Genomic DNA, 16,327 nt, shown 5'->3' with positions numbered 1-16,327 from the left:
ATACTATTACCTCCTTAAATATTTTACACTCTTTTTTTAACACCCTGTATGTAATGATAATAATAGTCCAGTTTACTTTAATGTATCACGACAATAGACCACAGAAAAATTTTATTAGAAAATAAATAAAAAGGAAACACGAGTCTGAAAAATTTAAAATGTTATTTTATCAAAAGTAATAGTATTCCGGTCGATGTACATAATGAACTGTCTGAAAATTATCAAACTTAACAGCGACTTTCAGGAGTGATTCTTTACAAATTGTACAAAAAAAATTGAGTTCAATTTTTTTTTCCAAAAGTATTTCGCAAATGGACATGAAACAAGGCTTTTGGTCAGTTACTCAAGAATTATAGAAGATATAAACTTTAAACATGGTAACTACGAGTATACAGTTCCCTCATGGCATTTACGTATGTGTAAAATTAAAAATTTAAACAAAGTAGTATGGGAATTAGGGGTTTGAAGGGATGCGACTGTCAAAACAATGTTACTTCATATCGCAGGGAATCTTTAGATTGGGATAGACCATTTCTGATTAGAACGTTTATACATTTTCTTTTTTTCTTCTTTGAATTTAACCATTCTCAGTTGAAACTCAAAAAAACATATATCTACACAAATGAAAATCAGTTTATCCTAAAATTAAAGATAGGTAGAAAAACTGTAGACGTATGGAATGAAACTGTATGGAATGTTACTCAGATGTTTCCTGGACCTGCAATCTCAGCAACCTTTCTTTATCTGCCACATTGGTTGCAGTAGATAGATGAAGTATGCCTGTCGACAACTCCTCTTCGATGGTTCATTTGAGAACTTATTGGCTTACCTCTTTAGCGTGAGTGTTTCAATTGCCACGTATAGACACCAGTGTTGCAAGGGGGCTCGAGATATTGTAGGGCTGTCCTTGTCTTTCTAACTCATCAGTCTTCTCGATGGCTAGGATGAATCCTTCTGACATTCTAACTTTACTAAAACATCCAACGATATCAGATAATATGAAGGTACTATATGATTCAATTTCAGCTCTTTTTATTTCGATGCTAAGAATTCCTAACGTTGATATGGTTTTTGGACTTTTCTGATGAAGAGTGCTACGAACAAACTCAAGAAGTACAAAATAGTAACTACTATGAAGGAACTACACTGTCTATATCTTCAATTATTGTTGTGGTGATCAGAAACAGTGTTTCATATTTATTTCTGGAGGATTTTGGAGCCCTCAGGAATCGGTTCAAATACATAGATTGTATTTGTAATTAATAACGAGCGTTCAAATAAAAACGTGGTCAAGTTGGTTCTGAAAATTTGGACGTAGGGCCTAGCATATAGCAAATGAACTTAAACGTCATATGTCAAAGCGCTATATCGCCGCTATCAATTTGAATATTTTCGTTTTAAAAAGCGTTTAAAATGGTGTTTTCTCAAGAACAAAAAGTGTTTATCATAGAGTCCTACTTTAGAAATGGACGCAAGATTGATGGAATATGGAAGTATTCTATTGAGGAATGTTTCATAGAATTTCAAAATCAATTTCCCGGCGTTGTTGAGTACAAAATTTTTCAAAGTGCAGTTCAGCGTTGTGTTAATGTTTTTCGTGAAACGGGCAGTGTAACAAGAAAAGAAGGAAGCGGCCGACCTAAAAAGCGGACTGAAGAATTAAAAGAAAATGTCCAACAAATAATGGAAAATGCGCCAAGAACTTCTGTACGTGTTTTATCACAAATGGTGGGAGTATCAGTCGGTACCTGCCACACAGTGTTAAAAAAAGATTTGCGTTTGTTCTCCTATCGTTTAACTTGTCAGCAAGAACTTCATGAAGTTGATTTTCCGCGACGGGCTGTATTTTGTGAATGGTTTTTAAACAACTACGGTGAACTTCATAATATCACCTTTTTTTCTGATGAAGCCTGGTTTCATTTAAGTGGTTACGTAAACTCACAGAATATGAGAATGTGGTCTTCTGAAAAACCAGATAACTTTTTTGTCGAGGGCCCTCTACACGCTCAAAAAATTGGAGTTTGGTGTGCTCTCAATCGAAGGAGGATTTATGGACCTATTTTTTTTAATGGTACTCTTACTGCGCAAAGGTATAGAGAAGAAATTATCGCTCCTTTTGTTAACCAGCTGGAAGAAAACGAAATTACAAACTTTTACTTTCAACAAGATGGCGCAAGGGCACATACGGCAGGCGAGACGATGAATATGTTGAGGGAAGTTTTCCAAAATCGACTAATAAGTCTCAATGCTGAACATGAATTTCCACCGAGGTCATGTGATATTACGCCGTGTGATTTCTTTTTGTGGCCTTACCTTAAAAACACTATTTTTGAACTGCCTATTCCTGATTTAAACCATCTGCAGGCTCGACTTATAGACAAGATTCGTGAAATTAACAATACCCCGAGCATCTTAGAAAATGTCTTTAATTCTTTGAGGAACAGGTGTGAAAAGTGCTTGGAACAAGGAGGGGGACACTTTCAGCAGCTGCTTTAATTTATTGTTATAACAAGGAGGGGGACACTTTCCGCAGCTCCTTTAATTGTTTGTTATTGTTACCACGATTATTCTTTAAAATAAAGTTATATAGTCATTAACGTTATTGGAACTGACAGCTGCTATACAGCTCGTTGAGAAATGAGGTTAAGTTGGTCGCTATAAGCTACTCCCTACGCCCAATGTGTCAGAACCAACTTCGACCACGTTTTTATTTGAACGCTCGTTACATATAAATAAGAATATATAACTATTTATTGGCAGAAAACATAGAAAAAAGCTTGTAGTTTTTATTTGTTTGTTTTCTATAGATTTGTTCCAACTTCGCTATAATACCATGTCTAAAATTAAATATAAATCAATAATGTATGGATTGATGATTATAAGAACAAAGTTCCTAAAAAACGCAGATCTTCTTTTTCTTCTTTATCAAAAGATATGTATTAGTTTGTCCGTCAGACACCTGTAGCAGCAGGAAATTTGATTAAAATTAAATTACCTTTCAAATTCGTTCTCTCTAGTTTAACTCGGATTTCCTAGCGGAGACAAAGCTTTTACGACAAGAAATAATTAATAATCGATAAGATCAGACGGGACAAGTCCAAAGAGGATATTAAACATTATCGGATTTGCTTTGTAGGAATTAGTTTCGTTGTAGGTAAATATAGAGTTAATTTATTTACTTCCGAGTATCAGATCCATTTATTTTCTATGTTAACGTGAAAGGATAAAAATGGGAAACCATGAGTAACAAACAATTTATACAAAATTCGATGAAAGAAGACTGAAATGAATCGTTAAAGAGTTCTATATAACATCAGCAAAATTTTATAGTTAGTCTACGTTATGCATAAATTGTATAAAACGGTTCGCAAGAATTTTTCTTTCAAAAGATCATACATTTTTATTTTAAATTTGACTTTGTTCCAGATTTTTTTAACAAAAGTTATTACAGTCCCTACAATATTTGTTGAGAGAATTCCAAGAAAAGAATAAGCCAATAAAGTTCTCTTATCGGAACTACTGTAACAGTTTACAGCTGCAGGGGCATGCCTTGAAATTTTCCGCGTTATTTTCAGAAATGTGTCTTTATTTCTTTTGCAGTACAGTACAGTACAAGACATATATCAGAAGATAATACATTTATATACACGCTAGTACAAAAAAAGGAATAAACAAAGAAACATCTAGTTACATAAGTAACATAGTCAAAGTTTTCACAGCTTCTAGTTTAAATAAAACAATTTTCTTTGTTACATTGTTTTTAACTTGAGCCCATATCAGTTCAATCGGATTTAAGGACCCCATATTCTTTAAATAGTGTTTTCCACAAAGACAAATAATTTCAAACATTTAATAACTGAATAATCTAAAGCTTATCAAATAATAGGAATGTTATGTCATGCCATCTGGGTATTTTCAAAGACGCCGCAGTAAAACGAATAAACAGGTGCAAAAAACGATCAAACCAACAAGGTTTTAGGTACTGAAATCTACGAAAATACTAACTTTTTTATATATAACCACATGTAAATATTCTTATAACATTTACTTGCTTAGTCCTACATATAAAATTGTTTACTTTTATTTATAAGTACGTGAAAATAATTCTTAAAATGTGGGGTTAGGATAACAGAAAACGCATGTTTTACAAACGCTCTTTTTAGTTATTATTTTATTTGGGTAAATTTAAATGGTAACAATGAATAAACAAAACATCAAGGATTTTATTGTGCTTACTATTGTTGTACACGTTTTACTTTTCAAGATTTCAGTACCTAAAAATGCCAGAAATTTCACCATTTCTCGGCCAGGGATATGGCCACCTTAAATTAGGATGGTAGGGTGGGAGCCTCAAAGCCACGTGCTCGTTTTTTTTAAGTAAATATTTAACGCGAATATCAGTTTTCCCTATTAGCACCCATCGATTGTTTTTAGTTTTCCGCCACCTGAATCCCAGTTTTTCAATAATGGTGTATAGGGAGGTACGTTTTCCAGAAAATTGGAATTTCGCCCTTAACCTTTCTTGTAATTATGTCGGAGTAACTCGACATCCTTTCGTTTTGTGAAAATTATAAATCATATTTCTAAGGCGAAAACCTCGCATCCGTGAGAGAAATTTTCCGACTCGATTTTTTTGCATATTCAGATTCGTGAGATGTTCCTTAACATGAATCAAGATGATGCCAGCCGGAAATCTGGTGCCCATTTGTTTAAACAAACTTTTTTTAAACAAATTGTAAAAATTGGTTTTTTCACTTTTAGGTTTTTTGGCACATTAGAAATAAAAAAGTTCCTATGCACTATGCTTCTAAAATTGATAGTTTTGAAGTTATAAACAATTTAACTTGCTAAAAATGCGATAATGACGATTTTCAACGGCCGATTTACGGGTTAAAAATTGTTATTTTTGATGTTGCCAGGTACCTAAATTAAAGTTTAAACATCCCCCTACAAGATGCTGAAGAGTTTTTGGGACTCGGATTATTCTAAAGCTTGTTTTTTAATTGTTAATAAAGCGCTATGAACCGCGCGCGCGCCTCTCGCATACGCTGATTCGCTATTTCGTCAGCTTATGTTTTATATCTGAATTAAGTGTGAAAAACCAATTTTTACAATTTGTTTAAATAAAGTTTGTTTAAACAAATGGGCACCAGATTTCCGGTCGGCATCATCTTGATTCATGTTAAGGAACATCTCACGAATATGAATATGCAAAAAATCGAGTCGGAAAATTTTTCCCACGAATGCGAGATTTTCGCCTTGTCTATCTATAATCTATTTGTTCCCATTCTGGTGTGTTGGTTTTTGTATGTAATTGATCTGTATTGGAACTATTTTATTTTAATTGACCTAGAATTAATCAAGTGAATTTGGGAAACGTAGGAGTACTTAAAAATTATACTAACCCATGTTTTCGCTTCAGACGATTTTTAAATATTTACATTTGACGCTGAACGTTGTAAAAGGTAACACCGCATTGTGTTTCATTCGATTTCCGCCAGTGACGGGGCCATTTTACACTGGGTATACAAACAATTACACAAGGTTAAAAGTAACTTCGCCAATAATCAACACAATTAATTAATTTGTTTTGCCTGAATTGCTACGGAAGCTTTTGTAATATGGCAGAAGCAGAAACGCCACTAAAATCAGTCGTGATTGAAAAGTTAATCGGGTGCCGTTTCAGTGGAAGTTGTTCGAACAAATTTTCATTTAATAATATGTGCTACGTTTCATATTAATGATACAAATACTCCCTCGTTTTGTATTTGTTAACTTTTACAATGAATATTTTCCATTGCTTTTTAAAGTTTGTTTTTGTGACCTTTTCAAAAGCTGGTGACATATGATGTTCGAAAATGTGTAAATCGCCTGGAGATGGCAGTGTGGGCATTTATATGTATTCACTTTTAAATCAAGGTAATGAAATCTACCGTGACATGTGAGAGTGCTATTTCATTTTTTCGTGTACATTTTGTGAATTAATCGCGAATTGGTACCACATCCTATATTTTTATTCCATGTTTGTTTTGCATAATTTCATCTGATATAGGCACTGCATGGTTTTATAATCTAATTGGCACTATAAAAGCAATATTGCAACTACTTATGTTTTCATAACCAACTTTTGATTTTGTTACGGACGCCATATTAGATTTTTGCACAATTATCTAGATGCAGCATTAAATTTTAAATTCAAGGATGTATAATACTTTGATGAAAGAATTTTATTAAAGGCCAAAAAGGCCAAAAAACGTCAATAGTTAGAACCAAAAGAAAACGACCACTGTAAATAAATCGGTCTGAGTGAAAGCAAAAAGATACAGAGTGAGTCCATTGAGTGAAATTATTGAGTACATTTTGAGTATTTGAACTAAAACTGATAGTCTCACTCAAAAAATTTAATTGTACTCAAAACTAATAGAGAAAAATTTGAGTGAAATTGAGTGAAAATAAGTCCAATTTTCTTACAGTGTAGGCTGTCTCCAGACGTGCCAGTTCCATAAATTTTCTGTGATTTTTTGAATGTAAAGTCCTGTGTTTAAAAGTCCCATTTTATTCAGTTTTGTTTTTTCCAGGAGCAGCAGAAACTGACGAGGTGGAAGACGAATTGTGGAACCTATTAGACATAATCCATCGAAAGGGTACGCGATTAAAAGATGAAGCCGAGGCACTACAAGGAACCATCCGCGAACAAGGCACCATGCGGCAAGAAGGCAATTTCCAAAGGATACTCTTCCATTCCTCCGCCGATGACGTTCGGCAGCTTCGTCAGGAGCGCGACCTACTTCTCGACAGGCTGGCTGAGATGGAAGCAGAGGTTCTCGCTGGAAGAGTGCACACTTCCAGGTTACAGGAAGACCTGGAGAATCTTCTCTCCACCAAGCACGACTTGGAGGAACAACTCAAGGCGGTTGTGACGCAGAGAGGTAGGAATGATATTTTAACATATATAACTATAATGTAGCATATTTTGAGCGATTACGTGTTACCGGAAAATTTGAGACATATTTCATAGATTTGTTCACATTTTGCTAACGGTCGTGTCCTTTAATTGATAAATAGTTTTAATTGTTCCTAATTAACCATTTCAGTTTTTAGATTATATTTCCTAGATATCTTGTAAGTTTATTTTTTGTTATATATTTCAATATTGCAAAATGAAAATATATTAATAAACATGTTCGAATCAACGAATAGGGTTTGCATGAATAGGGTTGCATTTCTCTCATTGGTCACAAAATATGTTGCATTATCGAGGGCTTGGGCTACGTTTTGTTCTTCACTTATATTATTTGGTTGAGCGCGTGTCAAGCTCTTTGTGAGAAAAAAGATGTTCATCGGAGTGAAGTCCAATGCCTTCAAGCGCCAAGAAATGAAATCATCGCGACCTTTCTTGAGCAAACTTTGAGGTAATGTGTCTTACAGAAACGCTAAGTATGCAGTTCCCGTAAAATAAAACTTGAGAATTTTCTTGGTTCCAAACATGACCAGTAACCAAAATTAATTGCCATACATGCAAAGAATCTGGTAAACTGCTGATTTTGTCGTATATTCTCCAATTTCCATTTTAAGACCTGTTCACCATGATAAAGACAATACTCTTGAGGCGTAAAAGTTACTATTGTTACGCTTTTGCATGACAGTCTTGTCTAACACGTTCTACTTGCCAGGTAAATCATTGAACTAAATTAACTACAAAACAAATGGCAGTGTCTACAGACAAACACTAACCGAGTGTCTTTATGATCTTTTTCAGTATATCACTGCAATCGAATAGTACATAGCATAGAGACATAGCTTTGGGAGTTAGAATTCAATAAATAAAATTAATGACCTCCGAATACCCCGAAATTTTACTGGTAATCTTTTACATAGTGGATTGACCTGCCATTTAGATATTGCCGGGTTGTAATAGATCATATATTTTTAAATGTACTAGGCGCTAGTTAAATTTCATGGTATAGAATTGTTAAAATATGAAATAAATTAATGGAACGTTTCATCGATATGAGAAATAGTTATATGTAGTCATTCGTACTTCTAACAGTAAAAAATTAATTCCGTTTTAGAGCACAAACACTTTCATTGCTGAATCTGAATCAGAATTCGCCATACGTATAAATATATCAAATATTTGCAATTTATTCCTCCAAAATAACACAAAGTTTGTCATGGATATTGGCAATTGAATATACATTTTCGAATGCATCGATGTGCAGCATCCACACGATATGACGTTTGTTTACGTTTGACAATCATTTGGCAAGTAGCCGCATCGTCTTGAGGGTTGAATAAAAGGAATGCATAATAATATAAGTTCATAAAAATAGAGGTCTTTTAAAATTATATATCTATACCAATTATGGTATGTTTGTTTTCATGGCTCAAAATGGCGAGTTTCGACTTTTTCTTTATATCCTTTATCTATTTATTGTAATTACATTTTTATCCCACGATTAGCTGATTGCTGCGTTGGAGCATGGATTTAGAAATGTGTAGGGGCTTTTTGATTGTTAGTGCAGTTATAATGGTGCTTTGCCCTTTATGGTATCTAATTTGGTTATGCGTGTAAATATTTCATTATTTTTAGTATGCAACAAATTTCGATATTATATTGAAAAGGTGTTACTTACTACGCAACACTGATAAGTAGGTATGCAAAAAGAAAGATGTAAATAAAAATCCATATTCTGTTATAATATAAAAAATCTTTCACTTTTATTTTAAGAAAATAGAATACAAGTGATAATAAATAGTTTCTATGAATTAGAGTTTAAGGTTGTCAGTATTGAAACATTATATATACATTTGTCGCTAGTTATGAAAAAATATACAGGGTGCTGTGCGCAAGTATTTTAAGGAGGTGTTTAAAAAGTAATTTTAGTGGGGGTACTTCCTATACACTTTTTCGATTTGAGACCCCCTGAAAAATATTCAAATCTCAAAATGACCGAAAAAATTAGCTTTTATTATTTTTATTTTTTTAGTTCATATTTGCTTAGCTTTTCCTAAAAAAGAATTTTTGCAAAAGCATGTCAAAAATTACGATTGTTTTTGGTAACTTATTTATTAGGTGTACCTAATCGTCAAGGAAAAATAATTTAATTTTTTTGCTCGTAAACCATTCAGTATGCGAAAATATGGGAAGAGTAAAAAAAGTTTCTTGTTGGAATTGGCTACGTAGAAAAAAGTTGTGAGAGAAATAAAACCAAGGGATCCTAATTTCTTTCATTCAAATACATAAACCAGAAAAAAATAGACTACCAAAAAATACCATTCAACTAGTTGTTATCGTGTACCAAAATTCAAATTTCTAAGTTTAACCGTTTTCGTGAAAAAAAATAAAAGGTAATTTTTTCGGCCATTTTGAGATTTAAATATTTTCTCAGGGGCGGCTCAAATCAAAAAAATATATTGGAAGTACTCCCGCCCCCCCTAAAACTACTTTCTAAACACCTTAAAATATTTGCACATCATTATGAAACACCCTGTATATATTTAAAAAGATATGGAATAATGTGATTCACAATAAAATTATCTGCGGATAGATTGTAAAGGCATTGTATTGCCTAATCCATGGATTGTGGTGTCCTCTTCTTCCTAGTTGCACGGTGTGTCTTCTGCCGGACCGATATTACTCAAATATTTTCCGAGTCTGCTGCGTCCTATTATGTCCGATGATGTCTGTTCGATGGCCGTTTTAGCTACTTCATTTGTTTTTAATTAATTCATCAGTCGCCTCGTTTTCCCGATAGTCATCAAAGCATCCAAACAATCCCTTACCAGCCTGGATCTGACATGAGTTGAGTTGATTGACATCAGCGCAATCCAACTGTTCGTTTTTTGAGAGAATGTACTCTTCCTTATTAACTCCACTGCACACTATTTAGTGGCCATCACTGTGATCGAGGCTGTAATATTTACTTGACACCATATAGGTATCCCAGTATTTGTCTTTGAGCTCTAGCACAATACAATATTAAATTTAATTTTGTGCTATAAAAGCTTCATTCTTGTCGTCTCAAAAAGTCCGACCTTTTATACTTAAAGTACCTGGAAGTTCACTCAAACAATCTCTTACTAGCTGGATCTGATATGAGTTGATTGTCCTTGACGCTGTCTGACTGTCGAAGTATTTAAATAACAATTATTTTTTTTTACATTCCTCCTTATTAACTCTATTACAAAGTATTTATTGGCATCTTGACTGGAAGGTTCACTTAACCCCTATATCCCAGCTCTCATTATTGTATTTGTCTTTCAGCTGTCCCCCGTTTATGTTATAAAATACCCTAAAATATTTTCAATTTCGCTTTAGAAATTTCAATTAGTTTTGCACTTTGAGAAGATAAGTTCTAATTTTTTATAATAACAGTTGTTATGAATCTTACCTACATCTATATCAAGAACAAAAAATTTAGTGATGTCATCGCAAGTAGGTAGACCCACTAAATAGTGGGCATTTATCAAAAGAAAAGAAAAACATTTTATTATGTGCATACGTAAAGAAATTCCAACCTTTATTAGAAAGAATACTGAAAATTGTTCACATTTTATATATCCAATTTCTGTGGCATGTGTTCATTGGGGAATTTTCAATAAAATAAATATTTTAACTATATATGGAAAATATACCAAAGCGAACTTCAAACGGATAATTGGATAGACTGACACAAATATCAAAATTAAATTAACAAATTCTACTTTTTTTAGTAAGTACCTGGTAACAAATTAGTGTAGTTCTTCATACTGCATTTTGCGCGGACAAAAAGAAACATGAATTTTTGACAACACACATGACATTGTGTCAGAAAATATACCGTACGCGCCTACACTATGGAATAAATTCAGTAAAAACGAAACAAATTTTTTTTGGGAAAAATCCTCGAACAGGTCGATTTTTAATTTAAAAAATACATATTTTAGCATAAAAGGCGATTTTCAACCGTCATTTGTTTTCGAGTAATGACGTCATCGAGATTTTTTTTAAATAGCAACCTCCTATTTTTTCTTGATTCTGAAAGATTGTTTCATTGTCGATCCGACAGTATTAAAATGTTGCCATCTTACATAGGAATGTTCGAGTAAATGACGATTGATTGTTAGAAAACGTAAATTTTATTCATTAAAAAAATAACAATTACTATGTCAAGCAAATACAATTCATTAAGTTTTTTACTTAAATTAAATGTTCGAATTGCCACCCACCGACTTCTTGACAATACGCAAGTATGTGTAGAAATTCTTCTTGCACATTATGAATTATTTCTAGGGTAACTCTGTGTATTTCATCTATAATGCAATTTTGGAGTTCTTCTAAATTATGTGGTCTATTAACGTACACTTTGGACTTTAAGTAGTCCCATAAGAAATAGTCCAGGGGTGTAAGATCTGGGGATCTCGCGGGCCATTCTATCGGTCCTCGTCTGCCGATCCACCTCCTAGGAAAACAATTGTCCAGAAAATCTCGAACAGGGCGCGCATAGTGCGGAGGTGCACCGTCTTGCTGAAACCATATGGTGTCATCAGGAATATCAGGGTCATTATCGTTAGAAAAAATTACTGCAAGCAATGGAACAAGGTCATTTTGTAAAAATTCTAAATATCTTTCTCCTGTAAGGGTTCCTTCAAAGAAGAAAGCCCTACTATTATATTGTCAACTATTCCAGCCCACACATTCAATTTCTGTGAGTGTCTCTGCCATCCAATGAGGATTTTCCCGACTCCAATACCTGCAAGTTTGACGGTGCACTGTACCATTGAGACAAAAGGTGGCCTCGTCTGAAAAAAGTATTTGCCAGTGTAAATCTCCATTTACTTGACATAAATCTGTCATAATTTCACAAAAGTGTAAGCGGCGGTCGGGATCGCCTTCATTGAGTTTCTGCACAAGTTGAATTTTGTAGGGATGATATTTTTCCTGCCTCAGGATACGTTAATTGGCTGATACAGCGATCTGGATGTTTTTCATTAAATAAATCGCAAGCTTCCTGCTGCGTTCTAGTCTTATCCCCGCATCCGATAAGAATTAAAATTTCAATTCTTTGTGTGACAGTTAAATGTGCCATAATACTTTAAATTCAACAATAATTTTTATATCACTTACAATACTTAGAAAGTCAGTAGATACTGACACTTTGTAAAGATTTACATCTACGTGATCCATAAAAAACTTCAGGTATTTCGAAAAACTAAGTTTGATAACGATTTTGCTTTATTTTAATTGATTTGGGTTTTCTAATATTCAATCGTCATTTACTCGAAAACTTTCCTATGTAAGATGGCAACATTTTAATACTGTCGAATCGACAATGAAACGATCTTTCAGAATTAAGAAAAAAATTAGGGGGTTGCTATTTAAAAAAATGTCGATGACGTCATTACTCGAAAACAAATGACGGTTGAAAATCGCCTTTTATGCTAAAGTATGTATTTTTTAAATTAAAAATCGATTTGCTAGAGGATTTGTCCCAAAAAAAATTTGTTTGGTTTTTACTGAATTTATTCCATACTTTAGGCGCGTACGGTATAATATCGTTTATAAGTAAAACATACACAAAAAAATATATGTTAAAATTATCGATAATAATATATATGCCGGGAAACAACTACCCTGCGGACTACAGGATTTCGTGGTACCTATAGATTAGTAAGTAGGTCGCTCTCTGCCGGCAGGTACAAAGCAATGCTTCGTGTCAGTAGACATTGAGTAGCAATGATTAAGGTCACACAAGAGCGACATTACTGAAATATTAATTCATAAAAACAATACGATACCAATGTTTTTGAAGCCATATCTCTTTTCAAAATGTGTTAAAATGAATAATTGTTTGTTCAAAGCAATGTAGTTGCAATTGAACCTGATAGCAGTTGTAGGGATAAAATGATTTACAAAATTACCAGCCATACATGCGTTTATTAACCTCATTTACAGGACAATTTAGTTAAATATAATTTAAAAATAATCACGTCTCTTTTTGTCAACAGACGATGACGAAAAAGTAAACATAATGCATACTAACGGCGGAAGTTTTCGACACGTGTTTATTATTTTAATATGGCCTATTTTATTTTCAAATACAAATCATTTGTTTTTGTTTGAACCTTTGATACACGATTTGTTGTCAAGCTTTACCATATGGACGTGTTCTTTTATTAAGCAAATAAAAATAGAGGCGTTTAATGTGTGTGCAAAAGTGAAAATTTCATATATAAAGAAACTATTTCATTAACGGAAGGGGATATCCACTCTAGTGAGTGCTGTGCCATGCACTAACCATGCATATGCAGGAAATATGCATTGTAAACTAGGCATTTTTATTGTTACATAATAAACTTTCAAGTGGCAATGCATTGCGGTTTATTAGTTCTTACTCTTCGATGAATAGCTTTTGAACTGTTGTGTGCCGTTAAAACTATATGCTCAAAAGAAAATCACAGCTGTTAAGTAAGTAAAATACATTGGTACCTCAGATATAAAAGTTTATTAATTTATTTTTAAGTAATCTGTTGAAATGTGTAAACTATATCTGTAAACATTGTTTCCCAGTTTAAAATTTTTATTTATTTTCAAATCCAATGTGTTACAAATTCGATTCGTGATCTCGTGTTATTGATGTAGATAACAGATAAATACATATTAATTTCGAGCTTTTTCTATACTGGACTCCATAATCTTTGTATACCCAAAGAACCTCTTATAAAGGTTTCGAAACCATAAATAGTTTTCTCTTTCAAGAACCCAGGACCGGCTGTCACATTTCCAGTTACAAACATCAATTTCCCTGTCTTTCATGAATACTTTTAAAATTCTATTTCCTGTTTTTTTATGAAGAATAATGAATTCCCTGACTTTTCCCGATATTCCTGTTTTTTCAGGCTGCTATGAACTCTGGTAGTGGTTTGAAATATCTCAAAAATATTAGGTTTTGAATTTATTGTTACTTTATTGCCACACATTGATTATACATTTTAAAAACATTTATAATTATTTAAAAAACCTGTGACGTACGTTTTTTTTTTCACAAAAGGTCCCCCAATAACTACGTCACTGGATTATATTTTGAAATAAGTTATCCATAAAAAAATAGTCCATATTAAAAAAGTGTCGTCCCCCAAATGAAAATGCATCAAAAATTTTTATATGGCAAAACTTGATTATCTTCATCGGTAGAATATGACACTAAAGTTTGGCTAAACTTATCATTTATACCCTGTATTTTGTTGCCATAGCGAGACAAAAATTGACAAATTTTAGTTAGACCTAAAAGATAGAATAACACAACAAAGGATATCTAAATTTAATACTTTTCTAATATTTTCATAAATTGAACCACTGAATATTCTGCAAATTCGATCAGTTCATTTGATGGCTAATCATTGTATGTATTTCCAAGAAAAAAAATATCTTACATTATTTTCGACAATTGAGTCCCGTTTTAGTTATGATTTGTGTTGTATAAAATAAACTTCCTAAACACTGAAATAAATTTTTTTGGAAGATGTTTTTCGCTTCGTTAATATTTAATTACTATTTTGTGTCTTACATTTTCCAGCAAGTTTGCTAGGTCTTGTTAAAGCTAATATTTTTACAATTTATCTTTGCAAGGGGTATTTACATAATCTTCTATCCCCCTTATATTTTTAACCATCCGTCTAGAAAAAAATAGAAAGGATTTAATTTTTAAAAAAATTGTTTGCTTTTTCATAAAAATATTTAAAAAATAATAATTAAATGTATTTCGGAGAAATATACTAAACTTTTGTTTTTCTAAATAAACCACTATTTGTATTTATCACCTTTTTCTGATTCTGATTTCTGATTACATGTCATATACAGGGTGGGCCATTAGTGTGAGACAGTAAAATAACTCCCTTGTTACTCATAATACAGAAAAAAAGTTTATATAAGAGTTATACAGAATCAAGAAACCTAAACTACAAAATTAATTTTATACATACAGGGCGATGACTAAAAGCGGGACACGCCAAATATTATATTTTTTAAACGGAACACCTATATAATTTTAAACATACGGATTTCCGAAAAAATTCTATATATGGCAATATAAACAGTTTATCATTTTAGTGCGGGGTTGCCAAATTATGTAGAAAATTCTTCGAATTTTGAAAAAAACATGACCTCGAAGAAGTTGTATTAACTGTCAGCTACTAACACTTGGAACAAAATAATTAGACAGAGTTATAGGCAAATGTTAGACAAAGGCTCCTATATTAGCTAATGTCGATATTTTACACAGGGCATTTTTTATAATACGATCATTTTTAGAAAGTTTGAACTAGATTTTCTAAAATTTTTCAAATGGAACACCCTGTATTTTTATTATTTTATAGAATACCACAATTAAATATTAACTAATAAAATTAACTCCAAATGGAATGATAAATTATGAACTGACAAGTTGACACAATGTGACAATTTTTTCCAAAGCCATTTTGTGCGACCGAAAATAATAAAAATTAGGTTTTCCCAGAAATGTTGCTATATCTTAAAAACTAACAACTTTAGATGTAGAACATACTTAATTAAAGTTAAAGTGGACTGATATGTGAATAAAATAGAACAATAAAATACAGGGTGTTCCATTTGAAAAATTTTAGATAATCAAGTTTGAACATTCTTAAAATGATCGTATTATAAAAAATACCCTGTATAAAATATCGATATTAGCCAATATAACTTTACTAATATAACTTTGCCTAACATTTTTTAAACTGTTTATATAGAATTTTCTCAGAAATCCATATGTTTAAAAATATACAGGGTGTTCCGTTTAAAAAATATAATATTTGGCGTGTCCCATTTTTTCTCATCGCCCTGTGTGTTTAAAATTGATTTTGTCCCTTAGGTGTTTTGATTCTGTACAACTTTTATATACACTTGTTTCTATGTTATGAATAACAAGGGAGTTATTTTACTTTCTCAAACTAATGGCCCACCTTGTATTTGCTTTCATAGCTTGCACAATATTTATTTACTGATCCTCCACAATGAATTAAGTCAAGATTACCTTGCACCCAGTGTATAAATATCCGCTATTAAATTTCCATGGCAATCTTGACTATTTGTAGAATCCGTGAAAACAAACAAAATATTGTACAAACTCTCAGAGCAAATATGACATGTACACATAACGTATATTATTGTAATCAGAAAAGGTAGGAATTTAAAAAATGGTTGATCCATTCAGCAAACCGCCAATTTGTGGTTTATATCACCATATTTCTCCAAAATTGGAATAAAATTTCCTACAACGTTCTCTTTACCATTTTTTTCCTTTATAGAAAGGTAAAAAATATAACG

At 32.4% G+C, this 16,327-nt stretch overlaps 1 protein-coding gene across 2 annotated transcripts in view; it reads left to right on the top strand.

Moving 5' to 3' along the window:
- LOC108913817 overlaps positions 1–16,327 on the top strand; it is a 147,698-nt gene that overhangs the window by 64,145 nt on the left and 67,226 nt on the right. For both annotated transcript variants that reach the window (XM_018719443.2, XM_018719444.2), the window contains exon 3: positions 6,579–6,929. In XM_018719443.2, the coding sequence (XP_018574959.1) occupies positions 6,579–6,929 (351 nt within the window). The remainder of the gene's footprint in view (positions 1–6,578; positions 6,930–16,327) is intronic.

Source organism: Anoplophora glabripennis, unplaced genomic scaffold (assembly GCF_000390285.2).
Source record: "Anoplophora glabripennis isolate ALB-LARVAE unplaced genomic scaffold, Agla_2.0 scaffold715, whole genome shotgun sequence".
Lineage (NCBI taxonomy): Eukaryota > Metazoa > Arthropoda > Insecta > Coleoptera > Cerambycidae > Anoplophora > Anoplophora glabripennis.
Note: the sequence above shows the minus strand (reverse complement) of the source record. Positions and strands in the feature narration are given on the sequence as shown.